Raw genomic sequence first — 22,005 nt, forward strand, 5'->3', positions numbered from 1 at the left:
TCTCAATGAATAAATATAGTTCGTCCTTCTCGTCCTTACAAATAATTTTAACAATGCACTAAGTCAGTATAATTCTTTTAGAACAGGACCCTATAAGGGTGTCTGAGGTATCCAGAGGATTAGAACACTTCTCCCTGTGGTCTACACACACATGCTGAATCGTGTCTGCTTTGCTGCCTGTACACAAAGCATGCAGCTGTGATTGCCCCCTGCTGTCTTTCATATGTGTCACAGGTGTACAGCTAGGCTTGCCATTTGCGGTGGGTGAACCCTCGCCCACAGCCCCAGTCCCCTGCCCTCGAGAAACCAAGGACCAGAAGAAGAAAAAAATGGCCCCCATAGCGACACTCTAGGAATTTCCCATATCTCTATGGTCTCTACTATAGAAATTAGGGGAAACTCCTAGAGCGTCATCCAGAAGGGAGATCACATCCCCCAAACTCCGCCCTCCCCAGGCAGCTCCTTCAAAATCTCCCAGCGTTTGCCAAGGCAGAGCTGGCAACCCTTAGTGCAACCCTGGCTGTATACTTGGCACATGACTCGGTGCTTTGTGGAAACCGCTGAACACTATGTGCCACATGAAGCGGCTCTATCCCATGTAACTAGATGATGGTTTATTCTTACCCAGTCAGCATGATGTTGGAGTGACTGGAACTCCGGCTGCGTAATTGGAGTTTGAAAAGCAGCCAGGGGGACGGGATCGGGGGGGGGGGGGCACAGTGCTGGAGAAGGAGGAACTTTCCTACCCGTCTCTGTACCATTTCCTGTTTGAACATGGCACATGGAAGCAAAACATGGCACTGGTATCCTCTCTCCCCCCAATCCATGGAATTTAAAAGCAGTCCAGGAGTACCAGTGGAGAAATGGTGTAGGGAGGAGACGGTTTAACGCTTGCTTTGCCAATCCCCAATCTCCCCAGAGCGGCTTTGCTTGTCTGAACCGGGTTGGTTTCCCCACTCCTCCACATGAAGCCTGCTGGGTGACCTTGGGCTAGTCACAGTTGTCTCCGGACTCTCAGCCCCACCTGCCTCTGTTGTGGGGAGAGGAAGGGAAGGTGATTGTAAGCCGGTTCGAGATTCCTTTAAAAGGTAGAGAAAACCGGGGTATAAAGGCCAGCTCTTCCTCTTCTGAAGCTCCATTCCCAGAAGTCCACTGTCCTGTATCATCTGGCCTTTAGGCTTCCCACCCCGTTCCTAGCTCGTTCTTTTGGTCTAGCTACCAGACTCAGGTTTCACCCAAAGCTGAGCAAAAAAAAGAGCTCCGTTTCGGGCAACCCCTCAGTTTGACTGGCGCCTTCTCCTTCTCCCAGCTCCACAAAGTTCTGTTCAGTGCATTTCCGTAAGGCTGGAAGAAAAGGGGAACAGAAGAAAAACTGCTCAACGAGGGCAGCGCAGAGCAGAAATGGAGCCTGCTTCTTCTTTTTTCCCCGGCCGAAGGGCATGTGCAGAGCCTATGAAACTGGCACCTCAGCAGTCTGTGGCAGGGAGATAAGGAAGTGCCAGGGGCCCGGGGGCTGCTGCGTTGCCTCAGAATTGAAACGTGCTCTATCAGCGCTCTTTCCCCTCACACCCCCGGTCTCTCCCACCCCGTTTCTTTGTGCAGAGGCAGGGAAACTAAAATTGCTAACAGAAGGAACACTTTGAGAACATGCACGTAACTCATGAGGGTGGGCGCACACAGTCCCGCAACATTGCTGAGTTTTTTGAAAACTTCCATGCAAGCAGAAAGCTGCACTCCACATTTCCTTGGTGTATTAGCTTTCTAGATGCAGGGAGATAGTTTTTACGTATGGGAGTGTTTGAAGCTGCAGTTTGTCCTCTAACTGCTTTCTGGAGTGGTACTATCCACTCAGTCACCACAAGGTTTGTCCTTGTGTAGGTCAGGTCTAGATTACCTGGGGAAAGGTTGGTTCCTGTAGCTAAAGTTGCAACATGGAACCTCCATGTGCAGTACACAGTATACCTTTGAGCACTAGGGGACAAAATAAGGGGTTAAGGCCTTTGTGCCTTGCCAGGCACATTCAGAGGCCCCTCTTTGGGTGCTATCAGAATCATGGCTGAGACGGACCACAATCTGAGCAAGCTAACAGGTCAGTTTATGCCTCTTTGCTGCGAGAGCCGGTGTGGTGTAGTGGTTAGAGCATTGGACGAGGATCTGGGAGAGCCAGGTTCAAATCTCCACTCCTGCCGCAGAAGCTTGCCGGGTGACCTTGGGCCAGTCACACCCTCTCAGCCCCACCTACCTCACAGGGTGGTTGTGAGGAGAAAAGGGAGGAGAGGAGTCTGGAGAGAACCATGTTGGATTCTTACTGGGGAGAAAGTCAGGGTATAAGTAAATCAATAAACCACAGCCAATCAAAGTTCCAGCTCGTTACAGGGAGCCTTGAGGCTTAGAATCATAGAGTTGGAAGGGGCCCTACAGGCCATCTAGTCCAACCCCCTGCCTAATGCAAGATCAGCCTAGAGCAGAGGTTCCCAAACTGTGCTCCGTGGAGCACTTGGTGCTCTGCAAAACATCTCCTAGTGCTCCATGAAGAGGTTGGAAAGAAAAAAATACTACTCTCATTCAGTTTAGCTGCTAGGTGAAAATTAGTGCTCCGTGATGAATTTCTCTCCTGAAAAGTGCTCCATGGCTCAAAAAAATTGGGAACCTCTGGCCTAGAGCATTCTCGACAAGCGCTTGTCCAGCCTCTGCTTAAAGACTGCCAGTGAGGGGGAGCTCCCCACCTCCCTAGGAAGCTGATCTCACCATCGAACAACTTGACTTAGCAGCCTTGACTTAGCAGCCTTGTTTTTCTTCCCTCTCCCCTTAGGGTTGGCGGCCTATTTCTTCCAGCAGCCCATGGATCAAGTGATCGTGTCTGGACAGTCGGTGACCCTGGCCTGTGTGGTGATGGGCTACCGGGGCATGGTTCAGTGGACCAAGGATGGGCTGGCTTTGGGTGGAGAAAGAGACCTGCCAGGTAGGTTTGCTGTGGTGTGGGAAGCAGGCTGGGAAATCCCCGAAGATCTGGGGAGGGGAGCTTGCGGAGGGCAGGGCCCAGGAAGGGGAGGGAAGAGACCTCAATGGGGTGTAATGCCATACAACACCTGTTTTCTCAGGGGCAGCTGATCTCTGTAGTCTGGACATCAGTTGTAATTCTGAGCGATCTCCAGGTCCCACCTGGAGGTTAAACCTATAGAAACCAATACCACTATAAAATTATGAGTCTGTTTTATATACACTCATTAATGGTTAACTCCAGTACATATATAAGCTTTTATGCAGATATTGTAACAAAAATACCTACGCTTTTGACAAGGTTTCGCAATTTGTCCTTGTTTCACTTTAACTTCCTTAGAAGGCTGTTGCTTTAAATTTCACAGGAGATCCTTAGCTGCTTTTGAAGTCTTACTGATTCTTATTCCCATTCTCCAAGCAAATGTTCAGTTAAATCTTGACAGACCACGCCGTTCTGGGCTCACGCACAAAGGTCTGGAGGTTGGCAACCCTTGGAAAGACCTCTGTGGCATAAGAGACCTGCCCTCCAAAGCATCCTCTTCCTCCTCCAGGGAAACTGATCTCTGTAACGTGGAGATAAGTTATTCCTTCTGGGAGATCTCTGGAGGTTGGCACCCCTAACAGAGAGAGGCAGACGATGTGGTTATAGGAGAGATCAGTCACAGGTGACATTCGCCACCAGACAGACCTGGCGCCTGCAGCAGTAGTCAATCAATCAATCAATCAATCAATCCTTTATTGGCATAAAAAGGCGCAATACAAAAGGATACGAAAGGAATGGAAATATTAAAAGGTGCCCTTTAAAAAATGGTTAGTAGATAGTTACATCAAATAACATTGTTTGTTGATAATACCATCTAATTAACTGTTTGGCGGGCTTTTAAAACAAACTTTAAAAACTGTGCCGTCTCCACTATTTGAGGCGAACTGTTATTCGATAAATAGGCGGCATTAAAAGAATCTAGGACATTCTGTCTATCAGTCAACAGGGGGCTTAATAGATCATTGCGAGATTCTGTATAGAAGAAGAAGAGTTGGTTTTTATATGCCGACTTTCTCTGCCACTTAAGGGAGAATCAAACCGGCTTACAATCACCTTCCCTTCCCCTCCCTACAACGGACACCCTGTGAGGTAGGTGGGGCTGAGAGACTGTGACTAGCCCAAGGTCACCCAGCTGGCTTCATGTGGAGGAGTGGGGGGGTAAAATCCAGTTCACCAGATTAGCTTGCGCCGCTCATGTGGAGGAGTGGGGAATCAAACCCAAATCTCCAGATCAGACTCCACCGCTCCACATAGAAACAGCTGTAGTCATTGTCCAAGCTATTGGCATTTCAATCGGGAGTTTGATCTTTTAAATTTTCCCCCTGGCCTGTTACAAGGATAGTTTAGGGCAGGTTTTTTCCCCTTGTGTGTGCTTTTATGCTCCGGGGGGAGGGGGGCTTCATTAGCCGCTTTCCGATGGATGTTATTTTCAGTCGTTCATTTCGCCTCGCTTTATTCTGTGAACCGCCTCGCAGAACCGGCATAAACGTTTCGAGTTGATAAATAATTGGGGCAGGGCGCTGTGCGCATTTCTCCGTTCTGGGTCCCGCGAACTAATCCCGTCCCGCATGCCCTCTTTGCTGCAGGCTGGTCCCGGTACTCCATTGTTGGAGATGCTTCTGCCGGGCAGCATAATCTGCGCATCGATTACGCCGAGTTGGACGACGACGCGGTCTACGAATGCCAGGCCACGCAAGCGGCGTTGAGGTCCCAGCGTGCAAAGCTCACCGTCCTGAGTGAGTTTTCTTTTCTCTTTTTAAAAAAATATTTTATTGTTTTATAAAGAAAGGTACAGAAGGAAAGAGGGATAAGGTAAAAATAAAAATATCCAACATACAAATATAGGTCAATCAGACTACATTGCCCTGCTTTTCTGCATTATAATCAGATATTTGTTCTAATTATTAAATAAATAAAGAATGTTTAGACTAACATATAATCTGAAGGCGATCACCTTGTTAAATTATTCAACACGTCGAATATCTCCACTACATCTCTATCGTCAAAGTTATTTCTCCGTATTTATATCTCTGCGTTCATTCATTCATTATCTAGACATAGAAATTAGTTTGAATATAAATTCGATATCATTACTATTAATCGACCTCTACTTTCTTATTCTGTTTTCTGTTAGTATTAAACGTCGACATATTTATAAAATAATTTCCACTTTTCATAAAACTTCTTGTAGTTTGTATCGTTGCTTGTATTTATCATGTTGGTCATTTTCGCCACGGTAGCATATTCCATCAGTTTATCTTTCCATTCTTCTATATCCGGGAGAAGTAGTTGTTTCCATTTCCTCGCCAAAACTATTTTGGCGACGGGAGTTTTCTCCATGGCATCTGTCGCACGGCTCACTTCTGTCATGTTCCCCTGATGTGAAATTGCCCTCTATGTAGTACTCAGCGCATTCATGGGTGGGCCTGGGTCTCAGAACTTTGTAAAATTTCCGTGTCTGAAACCTAAGGAGGGTTTCCCAAAGAAGAAAAATCCAAACCTGAGGACACGTTTGGTTCTGGTTCTGAGACGAGACTCTGGGATTCCGTCCTGAACGTACTAATATATTACTTTATAATAATATTAACATTATTAATATGTTAAAAATAATATAAACCAGAGAGGCAGTCTAATATAGTGGACAGCCAGTCAGGTGAAGTGGTTAGAGGAAGGGTGTCGAACTCATTTGTTACGAGAAGTGGATATGACATAAACGTCACTTGGTCGGGCCGGGCCATGTGTACCGTAACATTTAATGCTAGGTACTGGAGATACTGACTCTATAAAGCAAGCCACGGCCCTCAATTTGCAAGATATGAGCAAGGCTGTTAAAGATAGGACACTTTGGAGGACTTTCATTCATAGGGTCGCCATGAGTCGGAAACGACTTGACGGCACTTAACACACACACACACTGGAGATACAAACTTAATAGAAGATACAGGCAGAGCCAATTAATGATATTTTTTTTTACTTAAAATACAAACATGCTCAACGCAATAACAGTCTTACAGTATTTCTTTAATTTATCAGTCTCTGATAATTGACACCTTGGGACTGGGGGAGGTGGCTGCCTTGCGGGCTGGATAAGAGCCTTCAAGGGGCTGGGTCCACACACACACCCAGGCCTTATGTTTGACACCCCTGGGTTAGAGTGTCGGACAAGGATCTGGGATACCCAGGTTCGAATCCGCACTCAGCCATGGAAGATCACTGGGTGACCTGGGACCAGCTTTCAGCCTAACCTACCTCACAGGCTTGTTGTGAGGATAAAAGGGAGGAGAGGACAAGGATGTAAGCTGCTTTGGGTCCCCTTTGGGAAGAAAGGCAGGGTGTAAATGAAGTAAAATGAAATAATCCGTAAAATATAAGCAGTAGGGCGTCACAGGAGCATTCTGTTTCCCTCGGGGGCCAAACAGATGCCCCCTTCATCTGAAAGGCCCATAAACAGGGTCTCAGAAGCCAAAGCCTGTCCCTGTTGTTGCCCAGGCCAACGGGAGATTCATAGGTACACTGGCCCTTCTGTACTTTCATTAAACTGTCATAGATAACCGCCATTAATAGATAATCCTCCATTAACTTGACTTATCTTTGGAAGCCATGGAAGTTAGCAGAGTTGCACATCCTGCAGCAATGAGTTCCACAGGTTAATTAAGAGTTGTGGGAAGAACAGCTTTCTTTGGCCTGCTCTGCAACTACTAACGCTGAATGTAAACGGATGGCCGGGTCGCTTTGACAGCCTGTCCCCATGACGCTGCTTCCTACTGAGACAGACGATTGCTCTGTCAAGGTCAGCCTCGTCTACTCTGACAGGCAGCGGCTCTCCAGGTTCCCAGGCAGAGATCTTCCATTTCTCCTGTGGCCAGCTAGCGATGCTGTGGGTTGAACCTGGGACCTTCTGCCTGCCGTGCAGATGCTCTACCGCTGTTGCAGGGCAAGATGAAAAGCTGCGTGCTGGGTCTGGAGGCTTTTCTTCTGGGTGTTGGAGGAGTGTTGGACTGAGTCCTCCTCACACATACGTACACACCCCGATTACTTCCCCCAGTTTTATGGGATTCTCCTGCCTCTGATGTATCGAGAGAGAAGTGCTCGGATCCCTGCGATGGTGGTGCTCTCTGGGGGAAAGCGCTGGCAAGCTCCGTTCTGTCGCAAATGATTAAATGCTTTAATGATCCCCTCTTCAGTAGATCTGGAAGAGAGCCCTGGCTTGGATTAAGCATTCCCCTTCTGTTTCGCTCCAGCCGGGACGTGATTCCAAAGGAGCTTGCGCTTCCAGAAGGCTTTACGCGTGCGGCAATGGGGGGGGGGTGTCCCCTCCCCGAGCGTCGCCGCGGCTGACCTCCTTTCTCTTCCCCTCCCCCTTCCAGTCCCTCCCAACGATCCGGAGATCCAAAACGGCCCCATCGTGCACGTGATCTCCAACGTCCCCTACAACCTGTCCTGCCGGGCGGCGGGGGCCAAGCCTGCAGCCGAGATCAGCTGGTACCGCGACGGGCAGCGGCAGGATTCTGCGGTTTATTCCAAGGTGAGGCTGCGTTGCGGGGCGGCGAGAGTGAAGCAAGCTGCATGGACGGACGTCTCGAGGGTCTTCCTCTAGATATGGACGTTCCAAAACCAATCTGAGGAGCTCAGTACGGCGCTTTACCACTGCTTCCTCCCATACTGTTCAGCACCCCCACTGAAAATCTTCTAATTCCCACTATCTTTGGCCCCACCTACAGAGGTGAGGTAAATGGCAACCAGAGGCAGGGCTTTTTCCGTGGTGGCACCTTGTCTCTCTCGAAAGCGCTCCCCTTTGGGACCCGCTTGGCTGTCCTTTAGGCACCGGGCCAAAGATTTCTTTTTACTGAGGGGTTTCAACCTTTTAAGCTCCACTTTTCACCCGAGGAAGAAGAGTTGGTTTTTATATGCCGATTTTCTCTACCTTTTTAAGGAGAACCAAACCGGCTTACAATCTCCTTCCCTTCCTCTCTCCGCTACAGACACCTTATGAGGTGGGTGAGGCTGAGAGAGCTCTAGGAGAACTGTGACTAGCCCAAGGTCACCCAGCTGGCTTCATGTGGAGGAGCGGGAAATCAAACCTGGTTCTCCAGATTTGAGTCCACCGCTCTTAAATACTGCACCATGGTGTCTCTCTTATTCTATGGCCTCCGTTTTAAGAGTTTTTTTGCCCCTGGTTTGTTTTTAATATTGATAATTCTTACTTTTTTCATAATTGCATTTTTACGTCATGAACTACCTCAAGCCGGTGTGTGGAGAGGTGGCACATAAACATTGTAAATAAAATAATTTTTGACACGACCGACTAGTATTTATTTATTTACTTCATTTATCCCACACCTTTTTCCCCAATGGGGACCCAGGGGGGCTTACATAATTATCATCTCCTCCATTGTATCCTCACAACAACCCTGTGTGGTAGGTTAGGCTGAGAGGGTGTGCCTGGCCCAAGGTCACCCAGTGGGGTTCCATGGCAGGGTGGCGGTTTAAAGCTGAGCCTCCCAGATCCTCACCTGCCACATGAAGGGGCCACCAAAGCCAGCGGGGTGTAGTGGTTAAGAGCGGTGGTTTGGAGCTGTGAACTTTAATCTGGAGAACCAGGTTTGAGTCCCCATTCCTCCACATGAAGCCAGTTGGGTGACCTTGGGCTAGTCACAGCTGCCTTAGAGCCCTCTCAGTCTCACCTACCTCGCAGGGTGTCTGTTGTGGGGAGGGGAAGGGAAGGTGATTGTAAGTCGGTTTGAGTCTCCCTTAAGTGGTAGAGAAAGTCGGCAGATAAAAACCAACCCTCCTCCTCCTCCTCCTCCTTCTTCCTCTTCTCTTTCCTCTTCTTCTCCTCCTCCTCCTCCTTCTTCTTCCTCTTCTCTTTCCTCTTCTCCTCCTCCTCCTCCTCCTCCTCCTTCTTCGTCTGTCTTTTCCCATGTTGTGTGCTTCTCAATTATGTCAGTGTGTGCCAACTCTTCTTCTTTCTTCTTCTTGAACCACTGCACCATACTGGTTGTGTGACTGTGGATCGGAGATGGCATTGGGGCCACAGGGCTCAGGTGACCCATGCCAGTTCCCTTTTCTCTCCCGCAGGCGCTGATGGAGGACGGCAAACGGGAGGTGGCAGTCAGCACCCTCCTCCTGACCCCCAGCAGCAGGGATAAGGGGAGCGCCTTCACCTGCCGGGTCAGCAATCCCGCAGCCCCCGCGGGCAAGCAGACGACGGTCACCCTCAACGTCCAGTGTGAGTCTGAGCAGACGGGGACCCAGCGGGGACAACACTATTGGCGGTGCATTCCCCAACCTGCTCTGGGGCGGAGCTCTTTAAGGGGTGCTGGAGCCACAGGCGGGGCTAGTCTTGGCAAACCATGACGCCTCGGCTTTTGGAAATTGCGGCCTGGGCACCCTGTTATCGAGGCAGAGGAATGTTTAGGGTTTCAGCCGCCTGCCTCCTCTTCCTGCAGACCCGCCTGTCGTCACGCTGTCGGTCCAGCCGCACACCGTCCCTGAAGGTGGCAAGGTCAGCTTCCTCTGCATGGCCACCTCCAACCCCGAGGTGACAGGCTACAGGTAAGGGTTAGAACAGGGATCCTGCTCACCCGAGACCCGGCTGCAGCAAAGAAGTAGCTCTGACGCCCTCTATGGGAGGTTTGGGGAGATTGCATGCTCACCGGTTGGGAACGCAGGGTCAAATCTTGGGTTTTGTCCTTACATAAGAACGGCTATGCTGGTTCAGACCAAGGCCCATCAGCAGTCTGTTCACACAGCGGCCAACCAGGTGCCTCTAGGAAGCCCATAAACAAGACGACTGCAGCAGCATTATCCTGCCTGTGTTCCACAGCACCTAATATAATAGGCATGCTCCCCTGATACACAGTGGCCAACCAGGTGCCTCTAAGAAGCCCACAAACAAGAAAACTGCAGCAGCATTGTCCTTCCTGTGTTCCACAGGACCTAATATAATGGGCATGCTCCTCTGATCCTGAAGAGAATAGATCTGCATCATGACTAATAGCCATGGATAGCCCTCTCCTCCATGAACATGTCCACTCCCCTCTTAAAGCCCTTCAAGTTGGCAGCCATCACCACATCCTGGGACAGGGAGTCCCACAATTTAACTATGCGTCATGTGAAGAAATACTTCCTTTTATCCATTTTGAATCTCTCACCCTTCAGCTACAGCAGATAGCCCTGCATTCTAGTATTATGAGAGAGGGAGAAAAGCTTCTCCCTGCCCACTCTCTCCATACCATGCATAATTTTATAGACCTCTATCATGTCTCCCCTTAACTGCCTTCTTTCCAAGCTAAACAGCTTTGAGTGTTTTAACCGCTTCTCATAGGGCAGTTGCTCTAGTCCCTTGATAATTTGGGTTGCACTTTTTTGGTTGCTTCTTCTGCAGGGGCGGTTGTTCTCCCCCCTCCCCCACCCCTTTCCCCAAGGGGCCTTAAGTCAGGATTTTCTAAGGTTGTGCCTGTATCCACAGGTGGGCGAAAGGTGGCGTGCCTGTTCCCGAAGCCAATGGAGACAGCTACGAGGCGACGGTCGACCAGTCCTTCTTCACTGAACCCGTGTCATGCGAGGTGTCAAATGCTGTGGGAAGCACCAATGTCAGCACACTGGTGGATGTGCATTGTGAGTGAGGAAGCTGATTGGGATCCCAAGATAGGTTGGGGACTTTATGGAAAGGTGGAGGCCGGCAGGGGATATAAAGGGTTATGACCATACCGTTGGCAAGGTCAGGACCATGGACAGCAGACCAAAGGTTGTATGCTATGGGTCTGTTCCATTAATAGTAGGGCATTTCCCCAACACAAGAGGCTCTTCCATTAAGAAGAAGATTTGGTTTTTTATATGCCGATTTTCTCTACCTCTTAAGGAAGAATCAAACCGGCTTACAATCACCTTCCCTTCCCCTCCCCATAACAGACACCCTGTGAGGTAGGTGGGACTGAGAGAGTTCAGAGAGATCTGTGACTAGCCCAAGGTCACCCATCTGGCTTCATGTGTAGGAGTCGGAAAATCAAACCTGGTTCTCCAGATTAGAGTCCGCCGCTCTTAACCACTGTTCTTAACCACTACACCACGCTGGAAGTACATCTTGCATCAGGGAAAACACTTTGTGCCAAAGGAAGGTGCCACCCTTAGTGGAACAAATCCATAGGATCTGACCCCAAGACAGTTAAGGACAGAAGGTACAAGCTTAATATTATATTAAAAGAAAGCACAATGGCAACTAATACAGGTTGATAAATTAAAACCACAGTCCAAACCCGTTTTGTCCCCCTGGCCATCAGTGGTTTAATAACATCACTTATAATAACATAACTTAATACAATATTTTAATGTTTTTATATAGATATCAGTGCTTTAAAATAAATATATTTCTATGATAAAGAGAGAGAGAGAGAATGGCAGTATAGGATAAGAACTGTGACCATAAATATGCACCAGTTTATTTGACACTAAAGGGTCTGGATGGCATTATCTGCTGTGATATGAGGAGAGACTCCGCAATTTTATTTATGCACTGATTTAGCAGATGGACAGTTCATGATAGAATATGATTTCCTCTATGGCGATTGCATGCTATAATGCTGCCATAATGCATGCTATAATGCTGTTATCATGCCAAGAAAGGTGTATGTATGTAATATATTTTTCCACCCAACCTAGGGATAAGAATTGCACAAGGAGCTTCCTGGCTCACAGCCTTAGGTCCTAACCACCGTTCTGTTCTACCCCCTCCCCGTTTCTCTCTCCGCAGTTGGACCCCGTCTTATATCTCAGCCCAAACCCTTGACTGTCGATGTGGGCTCAGATGCCTCATTCACTTGCACGTGGTCCGGGAATCCACCTCTCACCTTGGCCTGGACCAAGAAGGGATCTAGCGTGGTAAGAAACCAACATTGGGAGTTTATGTGCCCCGTACCCTGCCTCCTGCATTCACTGGGAAATCTAGAAGGTCCACCCCCCGCCCCTTCTCAATGCAAGGGTGACCCCTGTGGTCATCAGAGAGCCCTATCCAGACCCTATCATATTGGCAGGTGCTAAGCAACGGGAACACCCTACACCTGAAGGCGGTGACGCAAGAGGATGCCGGCATCTATGTGTGCAAAGCTATCGTGCCACGCATCGGGGTTGCAGAGAAGGAAGTGACGCTTGCAGTGAACGGTAAGGGGCCGGGGTTGTGTTTGGATCGAGTGGCTTGGCAGGCCACAGCGACCTCCCAAAGGGGGTGTGGTGAAAAGGGGGCAGTGGCCGCCGCAGCCCCCTGACCGTGCTCTCGTTTCAGGCCCGCCCGTCATCAGCGCGGAACCAAGCCAGCAGACGGCGGTGGGCACCAAAGCTCGGCTGGAGTGCTTGGTGGGGAGCATCCCGCCCCCCGACAGGATTGTAAGTGTTTCTGCCGGCTTGTCTGTCTGTCCCCTTGTGCGAATTATGCGAGTCCACACATTAGACCCGAGGGCAGCATTCCGGAAATGTTTGCATTGAGGAAGCCGCAACCTCAAGTTTCTAGCCCCTGAGATTCAGTGTTATAAAAGCTTAGAGGATGTTGCATATCTGCCTTTGGAACTCGTGTACGTTTTAAAAAACTTTTCTATCGTGTATTTTTCATGGGTAAGTAAAAAACGTTTGAGAAATTCTGTTGTTGTTTTTTAAGGAAAATTAGAATGAGATGGGGGAATGAAAACAAAGAGGAAAAAGTTGTGTTTTTTTGGACATGGCATAATAAGAGCCAGTGTGGTGTAGTGGTTAAGCGAGGTGGACTCTAATCTGGAGAACCGGGTTTGATTCCCCTCTCCTCCATATGAAGCCTGCTGGGTGACCTTGAGCTAGACACAGGTCTCTCTGAGCTCTCTCAGCCCCACCTACCTCACAAGGTGTCTGTTGTGGGGAGAGGAAGGGAAGGAGATTTTAAACAGGTTTGATTCTCCTTTTAAAAAGGTAGTCGGCATATAAAAACCACCTTCTTTTTCTTCTTCGGGATCGTCCAGACTAGTCCAACCTTGTAGGGCTGTTGATTTGGTAAAAACCGAACAAAAAAAATAGCGAATAAATGCCATTTCAGTAAATTTCTAGTTCAGGTTTACCGAATCAGCAAAAATCTGGGAGGTTGGCAAAGCCAAATTTGCCATTCCTGAAAATTCGGCTTTATCAGGAACATCTTTCCGCGGCTCCTGTGGGAACATTTGTGCAGGTAGAGGTCCCAAATTTTCATGGGAGCCTGAAGGGACTCTCCTTGCAAGAACCCCCAAATTTGGTAAAGATTGGGTCAGGGGATCCGGAGTTATGGGGTCTGGAAAGGGTCACCCCCATCCTCCTCCTTGGAAATGCATTGGCAAAGTGGCTGTGTTCAGAATCTTTAGTGTGATCTTTGCAATGTATCTTTGCAAAGTTCTCCCCATGCCTCCATAGAGATACAATGTAGAGTCTTTTCAAGGTACCCTGAAAATTTGGGACCTCTACCTGCAAAAATGGCCCCCAGGAGCCGTGGAAAGCCGCAAAATGGGTTTAATGGGTTTAAATGGTCGGATTTTTTGGAAATCCTGAATTTAAAGCCGAATTCCCACCTTTACCAATATAGGGGAATTTGGCATTCGGATTTTCCCGGCGGGGTGGGAAGGCCAATTAAACCCGAACCCAAATTTTCCTGAATTTTTTTTTTTAACAGCCCTACAACCTTGTCAGATCTCAGAAGCTAAGCAGGGTCAGCCCTGGTTAGTGTTTGGATGGGAGACCATCAAGGAAGTCCAGGGTTGCTGTGCAGAGGAAGGCACTGGCAAACCACCTCTGCTAGGCTCTTGCCATGAAAACCCCAAAAGGGGTCGCCATAAGTCGGCTGTGACTTGACAGCAGTTTCCACTGTAATAGGATGTAATAAACAGGATGTTTTGGAACAGAGAGTAGTTTTCAAAGGAGCTGTCTTCCAGTGGCATAGGATTGTATACTGTTTTCAGTCTTGAGGCAAGCTGTAATCTATTTCTGCATTTTTTTGCTATGTCGGAAATCAAGTCTTCCAGTTCTCTGACACCGCATACATTGAAGCTGTTTCTTTTACAAAATTCCAAAGGGCTTTAGCATATATGTATTTTTTTACTTGGAAAAGAGAAACTAAACCCTTCCCACCCTACTCCTTGATATACTAGATATCCTCTTGCAGAGAGATTCCCCCCCCCACCGATAGCAGAGGATTAAAGAATGCGATTCCCCCACCTGTAATCTGAAGCGGTCCGCCGCATTCTGTTCCTTTGTTCCTTTTCATGTGCAAGCCAGCTGGAGTCTATCACGTCGGTATGGGGAAATGTTTTTCTGGTAGGGGGTATGTGATGTTCTGTGTCAAGAAACCCTGGAAATGGCGTTTTGCCTGCTCCAAGCTCAAAGGTTTCCGAGCAGCACACAAAACTGGAATTGCATTCATAATGCTACTGGAAAGCATTCGCAGGATGTAGCAAAGCCAGGGTAATGTCTTGGCCGGCCTGATTGTTAGTGGGCTTTAAAACGGATCTACATGGTGGTGCACTTGAAATATATATATTTTTTAATTTTTAAAATGAATAAAACAAAACATACAAACAAACGTACACATTAGTTTCTTACATTATACTGGAACTTACTCTGTAATTTCAATTTGATTGTACCTTCTTTGAATTATGATATTTTCATATCTTACAATAGATGTTACAATACAATAGAGAGCCAGCGTGGTGTAGTGATTAAGAGCTGTGGTTTGGAGCGGTGGACTCTGATCTGGAGAACCGGGTTTGATTCCACGCTCCTCCACAAGAGCTGCAGACGCTAATCTGGTGAACCGGGTTGGTTTCCCCACTCCTACACACAGAGCCAGCTGGGTGACCTTGGGCAAGTTACAGCTCTGTTAGAGCTCTCTCAGACCCAACTACTCCACAGGATGTCTGTTGTGGGAAGGGGAAGGGAAGGTGATTGTAAGCCAGTTTGAGTCTCCCTTAAGTGGTAGAGAAAGTCGGCATATAAAAACCAACTCTTCTTCTTCTTCTTAGATTTCTTACCTAAATTCTTACATTCTGTTATTTTTATCAGTTAACAGCTATATAATCAAGGAATATCTTCAATTTTTCATAAAACTCAGAGGTTGATCTGTTAAATACACTCGAGATATTGTGGCAAGGCCATCTCAGGCTATTGCTGGCCACACAGATTGGCTGGTATTATTTTTCCCCTCTCTGACGCAGATCACCACAGAAGGTCTGCAGAGGTGCACGGCAAAATGCTTTTCTTTTGGCACAGGGATCTGTTGCACGTTCTCATCCAGCCACATGACGGCAGTGGCCATATGGAGGCATTTTTTAAAGCGGCCTCCGTGTGGCAAATATCGTGCCCATGCTGGCTCCAAGTCAACTCTGTCTTAGCACCCGTGGCTTCTGGATCCTCCATCTGTCCCAGCCCTTGATTTTTTTTTCTCTCTCTCTCTCTCCTTCCTCTCATGGCAGGCCTGGGCGTGGGGCGAACGGGTGCTGGATTCCGGCTCGCTGGATCGCTTCACGGTGGACACCGTCGTGACGGAACAAGGGGTGCTCTCAGCCCTGCTGATTGACCCGACCCACGATGCCGATTTTGCCCTCCCCTACAATTGCACGGCTTGGAACCGCTTCGGCATACGATCGGCCGCTGTCAGCCTGCGCCGCCAAGGTGAGGCTCCATTTTCACTGCCAGGTACACCCTTAATACCGGGGCCAGTTAGGTTGAAATACGGAGCAGAAAGGTAGGCCGTTTATGCATGGGAGTTTTACCTGAGGTTCGTTGCTCGCTGGACCCACACTTTCCTGCTGGGAATCTCTGCACCAGCAGTCTCCAAGCTCAAATCAAGAAGCATTTGAGTCCCTGACTCTTGAAATGCTGTTTTGTAATTGACTGTAGTTCTTACTGCGAAAGAAAAGTCCTTCCCCCCCCGAAACCCAATCGCTGCATTAAAAAAGCATTTACAAAAACGCAGCTCTCTAAAAAGAATGGGGGGGAGGACCCAAGCCTCATTTCTAAAATCCTTTCTTGCGCTCAGAAAGAACTCCGAAGCAGGAAGCATTTTAATGCCTGCCCCTTGACATGCTGCTTTGCAATTTGCTGTAGTGCTTTTGGTGAGAGAAACGTCCCTCCCCCAAGCTTCCGTGTCCTGCACTTTGCCTTATGCATGGAGATCTCACCCAGGCTGAGCTTAAGGGAGACGGAAGAATCGGGTAAATAGAGGAACAGGAAGTCCCGAGATTTGTGAGGGCTGGCAGCGAGGTCATCTGTAATGGAGGGAAAACTCATGCATAACTCCAACCGAGACAGACCAGGGGCGAACGTGAGTGAAAGTACCCATGCCTAAACAGCCATAGTGTCCATGTCCATGATTAGCCGCAAAGCTTGCTCTCTCTCACTGTCGGTGTAACCTACCTCACAGGGTTGTTATGAGGATAAAAATGACCTCAACCCTCACATGCTCTCCTGAGCTCACTGGAAAAAGGACTGTGTGTCAATATCACAAAAAAAAAAATACAATCAAAGATTGGTGGGTGGGTTTACCTAAATGTGTAAACCCGAGATTTACAGGGAAGTTTGGTTCCAAGTTGTTATTCGTGGAGGTAATCCACATTCACAGTTTGGTTAAGGCAAAAGTACATTTTGCATATAGCCCCCTGCCTCTTTCCAGGGACATTTCCCTGTCTTTTTATGCCGTATGACCAACGGCTGATGCTGTAATTTGATGGCGAAATAAACTGAGAACCACGTGTCCGAAAGGAGCATCCTTTCCAATATATACCCAACACAAGTTCCACCTGGCCACTTTTTCTAACTTTACCTTCAGTTAGGGAGGGGTGGAAAGCATCCGTCTGTTCCAGGCCCTTTTCAGTCATTGCTCTGCCGCTGGGGAGTAGGCGTCTGCTGGAAGCGTGGCGTGGCAACGCTGTCTGTTTTCAGGAATGGTTGGGAAATGACTCTGCTTAAGAGAGCCTTTGAGGGTCCCTAAATCTGACCCTAGAAGCTAAAATGACTCAACCGAGGCTGTCGTACTTTGGCCACATTATGAGAAGACAGGAGTCACTGGAAAAGACAATCATGCTAGGAAAAGTGGAAGGCAGCAGGAAAAGAGGAGGACCCAACAAGAGATGGATTGACTCTGTAAAGGAAGCCATGGCCCTCAGTTTGCAAGACCTGAGCCAGGCTGTTAAGGATAGGACGTTTTGGAGGACATTGATTCATAGGGTCGCCATGAGTCGGAAGCGACTTGACGGCACTTTAACACACACACACACACACACACACACACACACACACAAATCTGGTAGGGTTGCAAACTCTGGGTTGGGAAATTCCTTGAAGGGTGGGGTTTGGGGAGGCAAGGGAACTCTGCAGGATATATCGCCATGGTGCCCCACCCTCCAAAGCAGCCCTTTTCCCCCAAGGGAACTGATCTCTGTGGCCTGGAGCTCAGCTGTAATTCTGGGAGAACTCCAGGCAACCCTAAAATCTGGGTTATCGGTCCAATTGCTGTGACCGTCTGTGTCTTGGATGGGTTCTGTGTATTTTATTTCTCCGTGGCACGTTGCATTTTCTGTCTCGCCGTCTCGTCTGGGGTAGTCAGCCATTTAATGTTTTAATAAATGAAAGCCAACGCACGAGAAGAGGGGATCCTTAACCCCTTTCCCTTTACACTTTTTTCCCCCACTGAAAATGCCCACAGATGCTTTAACCCCCATCGGGGAAAAACATACAGGTAAGTGGTATCCAGTAAAACTCTCTTTGTGCTGTCCCAATGTAAGCCCTCCTGGTATTACTTTTTATTGATCGCTGACAATATTATAATCCCCCCCTCTTTTTTTGCTGTTGGTAGTGTTAACAGAATCCGGTTTGTCGCCTCTCGCTCTGTTTTTTTTAAAATCCTGCCTTTCTTCCAAGAAGTTCAGGGCAGCACACGTTGTTCTTATTTTTATCCTCACAACAACCCTGTGAGGTAGGCAAGGCTGAGACAGCAAGTGACCGGCTGGCCCGAGGTCACACAGTAAGCTTTGTGGCTGAGAGTAGATTTGAACCTTGATCGCCCTCATCTTGGGCCTGCACTCTAGCTGCTATACAACACTGCCTTTCCCTCCGCACATAAACTTGGGCTTGAATTGATTGTCTGGGGGGTGTTTTCTCTCTCTCTTTTCTCTTTTAATTCATGGTGTTAGGTGTCCTTTTATTCTTCCTTTTGTGCTGATCTGCCAGTTACGGGTCTGTTTTGTTTTCTTGTAAAACACTGCTGACTAAAACTGTGATTAAAATAAGGAATTCTCCCATCAGAAGTCCTGTCGGTTCTGATCTTGGGGGTTTTGGCTTCCTCTGGCGTGGTTGGCCTTCTGCTTCTGGTGGTCACCGTCTCTCTCTGCTACCGGCGCAAACGCTGTGGGAAAGGTGAGAGTTCGTATACCCCTTCCTCTCTTTGGGGGTGGGGGCAGAGCCTGGGTAGGGCGGGGTTTAAGGAGTAGCGGGACCTCAGCTGGGAATAACGCAGGGGTGTCAAACATATGGCCCGGGGGCTGGATTTGACCCCTTGAGAGCTTTTATCCGGCCCGCGAGCCAGCCAAGGTAGCCACCCCTCCAGTCCTGATCTGGGCTGGCAAGGCATGGCCCCGCCCAACCAAGTGATGTTTATGTTATATCTGGCCCTCGTATAGGCCTGCCAGGTCCCTCTTCCCCACCAGTGGGAGGTTTTTGGGGTGGAGCCTGAGGAGGGCGGGGTTTGAGGAGGGGAGGGACTTCAATGCCATAGAGTCCAGTTGCCAAAGCGGCCATTTTCTCCAGGGGAACTGATCTCTATCGGCTGGAGATCAGTTGTAATAGCAGGAGATCTCCAGCTACTTCCTGGTGGTTGGCAACCCTACCCTCGTAACAAAAAGAGTTTGACGCCCCTGGACTAATGCCATAGAATCCACCCTCCAAAACTACCATTTTCCCCAGGGAAACTGGTCTACGTCACCTGGAGATCAGTGGCAATTCCGGGAGGTCTCTGGGCCCCACCTGGAGGTTGGCAACCCTACCACCCTCTACTTTGTAGGCGCTGACGTTTTGAAAGTGGTCCCACAGGAAAGGCCAGATGAAGACCTGCTTGAGGTTCTTCGCTGTGGCCCTATAGAACTCCCCCCAAATCCTGCATTCTTACGTTTACTCCTTAGTGGCTCCATCATAGTCTGCGACCTTAAACTATGGCCTTGTGCGCCAACCCAGAGTGAATGGGGGCAGAGGCGAGGTACAGTTTATGGAACCACCGTTCGACCTTTCTGGTCATTCCCATCTGTGTTACTTATTAAAAAATATTACATTAGCAAAATTGACGAGGGCTTAGGTTTTAGAAGAAGAGTTAGTTTTTATACCCCGCTTTTCTCTACCAAAAGGAGTCTCAAAGCGGCTTACAATCCCCTTCCCTTCCCCCTCACAATAGGCACCTTGTGAGGTAGGTGGGGCTGAGAGCGTTCTGAGAGAACTGTGACTAGCCCAGGGCCACCCAGCAGGCTGCACGTGAAGGAGTGGAGAATCTAATCCGGTTCTCCAGATTAGAGTTTGCCGCTGATGTGGAGGAGCAGGGAATCAAACCCGGTTCTCCAGATTAGAGTTTGCCACTCTTAACCACTACACCCTGCTGCCTGGTTTGTGAGAGAGAACCTGGTGGTTTGGACTTCGGTTGCAAATGGCTGTTCTTAGCACTGGATGAGCAGGGCAGCTGATGGGTTGGATCCAGGCTACATGGATCCTTTCCACTGATTCCCCCCCCTTCCCGCTGCAGACCTTCTCTCATAGCATTCCTCAGGGGTCCCCTATCCCCCAAGAACAGCATTCCATGGAGATCAGTGGGCCGCAGTGGGAGGGGAGAGGCAGGAAAGTTCATTTCTTCCATTGGGGAAACACATGAACACGTGAAGCTGCCTTATACTGAATCAGACCCTTGGTCCATCAAAGTCAGTATTGTCTACTCAGACCGGCAGCGGCTCTCCAGGGTCTCAGGCAGGGGTCTTTCACATCACCTACCTGCCTAGTCCCTTTAACTGGAGATGGTGGGGATTGAACCTCGGACCTTCTGCATGCCAAGCATGCTCTACCACTGAGCCACAGCCCAATTTGGATCCACCCTGCTATCTTTTAGAACCACCTGTCAGAAAACTGACTGGTCCGGGCCAACATTTGACTTGAGCCTCGCTACCTTGCGTGCATCAAGATATTTAGGAGCAGCCATTCAGGGGAAGACGAGGGTATTCAGTGTATTCGGATACGTTCATATCCACATTCAAAGGCCCAGTTATTCCCAAGTGCTGGGGCATGCAAGACATATCCTGTCTGTGGGAGTGGAGAAATTGAGGATTGCTACTCACATTTCGGTGTAGCGTTGATATCTGTCTACCTGGTACAATTTTTTTTATCCTGCCCTCCCTCCTAGGAGTTCATGTGTAGCGTAGTGGTCCCCAGACGTTTTGAGCCTTCAGTAGGGTTGCCAACCTCCAGGCACTAGCCGGAGACCTCCCGCTATTACAACTGATCCCCAGCCGATAGAGAATAGTTCCCCTGGAGAAAATGGCCGTTTCGGCAATTGGACTCCACGGCATTGAAGTCCCTCCCCTCCCCAAACCCCGCCCTCCTCCGGCTCCGCCCCAAAAAACGCCAGGTATTTCCCAACCCGGAGCTGGCAGCCCTAGCCTTCAGGCATTTTTGCAATTCTGACACAGTGTGGTAGGCGCTGCCACAAAATGGCCACTACAGGCAGTGGAGCCAGCCACAAAACGGCTGCTGCAGCTTATCCTCAGTCAATCAGTGAAGATCCTTGTGCTGTGGTGGGAGCTGCTGTTAAAGCATCGGTTTTAAAAATCTGCACAGCCAGTCAGAAGCCCTGCTGAGCAAAAGCCCCACCTACTTTCTAAAGACACTGGCTGCGGCCACCATAGCATCCACAGGCACCGTATTGGGGACCCTTGGGTTAGAGTGTTGGGCTAGGATCTGGGAGACCTCTCTTCAAATCCCTGCTCTGCCATGGAAGCTCACTAGGTGACCGTGGGTCACGCGCACCCTCTCCCCCTAAACCCACCTCACAAAAGGGAAGAGGGGAGAACAATGTAAACTGCCTCTGGCTCAATCCGTCTGTCTGTCTGTCCTGCAGCCAAGCGGGGAACGCAGCTCTCCAAGGCCGACATCCTGGTGCAGATCACGACCAGCGAGAGCAGCCCCAGCCGGCCGAGCGAGGGGGAAGATGATAGCAAAGAGCCTATGGTGAGTAGAGTTGACGTCTCCAAGCACAGGGATCTCTGCCCACAGCCCAAGGAGCACTCCATCCATGAAAGTACTCCACTGGGTACCCTTTCCCTTGACCGGCAAAGGTCCTCATTTCTACCTCACGCCACCACCAAGTCCCAATCTTCTCGTAAGAGCTCTGTTGAATCAGGACTGCAAATCCATCTAGCTCAGCATCCAGTTTCATCCACATACTTGACCGCACACAACGCTGCCTTATACTGAATCAGACCCTTGGTCCATTAAAGGCAGTATTGTCTACTCTGATTGGCAGCGGCTCTCCAGGGTCTCAGGCAGAGGTCTGTTCACATCAGCTACTTGCCTAGTCTTTATGCCAATAAAGGTCTATGAATGAATGAGCTACTTGCCTAGTCCCTTTAACTGGCGATGCTGGAGATTGAACCTGGGACCTTCTGCATGTTGGATTGTGAGGGCTTTGTTATGCCCAAATCCCTGTTAAATTAGCAGAGTGCACAAAGGCTGTTGAGCGCAGATAAGCCCATCCAAACCTCTTTGTGTGCCAGGAACAAAAACTGCTAGGAGCCTTTACTCTATTTAACTAATATACTTCATTTATTGTAGGAAATCCATTTCTGGATAGGATAAAGTATAGTTGTCTATCTATTCTAACTAACTAGGATGGAGGAAGATCCAGGACATGCGTCCTTCCCTCACAGTGGCAAGATGGAGAAGAGTGCCAGTGA

General features: G+C 48.9%; 1 protein-coding gene across 1 annotated transcript in view; it reads left to right on the forward strand.

Annotated features, from left to right (window-relative positions):
• KIRREL2 (kirre like nephrin family adhesion molecule 2) overlaps nt 1–22,005 on the forward strand; it is a 58,784-nt gene that overhangs the window by 33,030 nt on the left and 3,749 nt on the right. Inside the window, exons 2-13 of the mRNA XM_056846705.1 lie at nt 2,813–2,962; nt 4,630–4,779; nt 7,411–7,568; nt 9,122–9,272; nt 9,493–9,598; nt 10,515–10,663; nt 11,796–11,923; nt 12,076–12,202; nt 12,324–12,424; nt 15,499–15,697; nt 18,329–18,439; nt 21,171–21,280. Of these exons, the coding sequence (XP_056702683.1) occupies nt 2,813–2,962; nt 4,630–4,779; nt 7,411–7,568; nt 9,122–9,272; nt 9,493–9,598; nt 10,515–10,663; nt 11,796–11,923; nt 12,076–12,202; nt 12,324–12,424; nt 15,499–15,697; nt 18,329–18,439; nt 21,171–21,280 (1,640 nt within the window). The remainder of the gene's footprint in view (nt 1–2,812; nt 2,963–4,629; nt 4,780–7,410; nt 7,569–9,121; nt 9,273–9,492; nt 9,599–10,514; nt 10,664–11,795; nt 11,924–12,075; nt 12,203–12,323; nt 12,425–15,498; nt 15,698–18,328; nt 18,440–21,170; nt 21,281–22,005) is intronic.

This window comes from Euleptes europaea, chromosome 3 (genome assembly GCF_029931775.1).
Source record: "Euleptes europaea isolate rEulEur1 chromosome 3, rEulEur1.hap1, whole genome shotgun sequence".
NCBI classification, from domain to species: Eukaryota; Metazoa; Chordata; class Lepidosauria; order Squamata; family Sphaerodactylidae; genus Euleptes; species Euleptes europaea.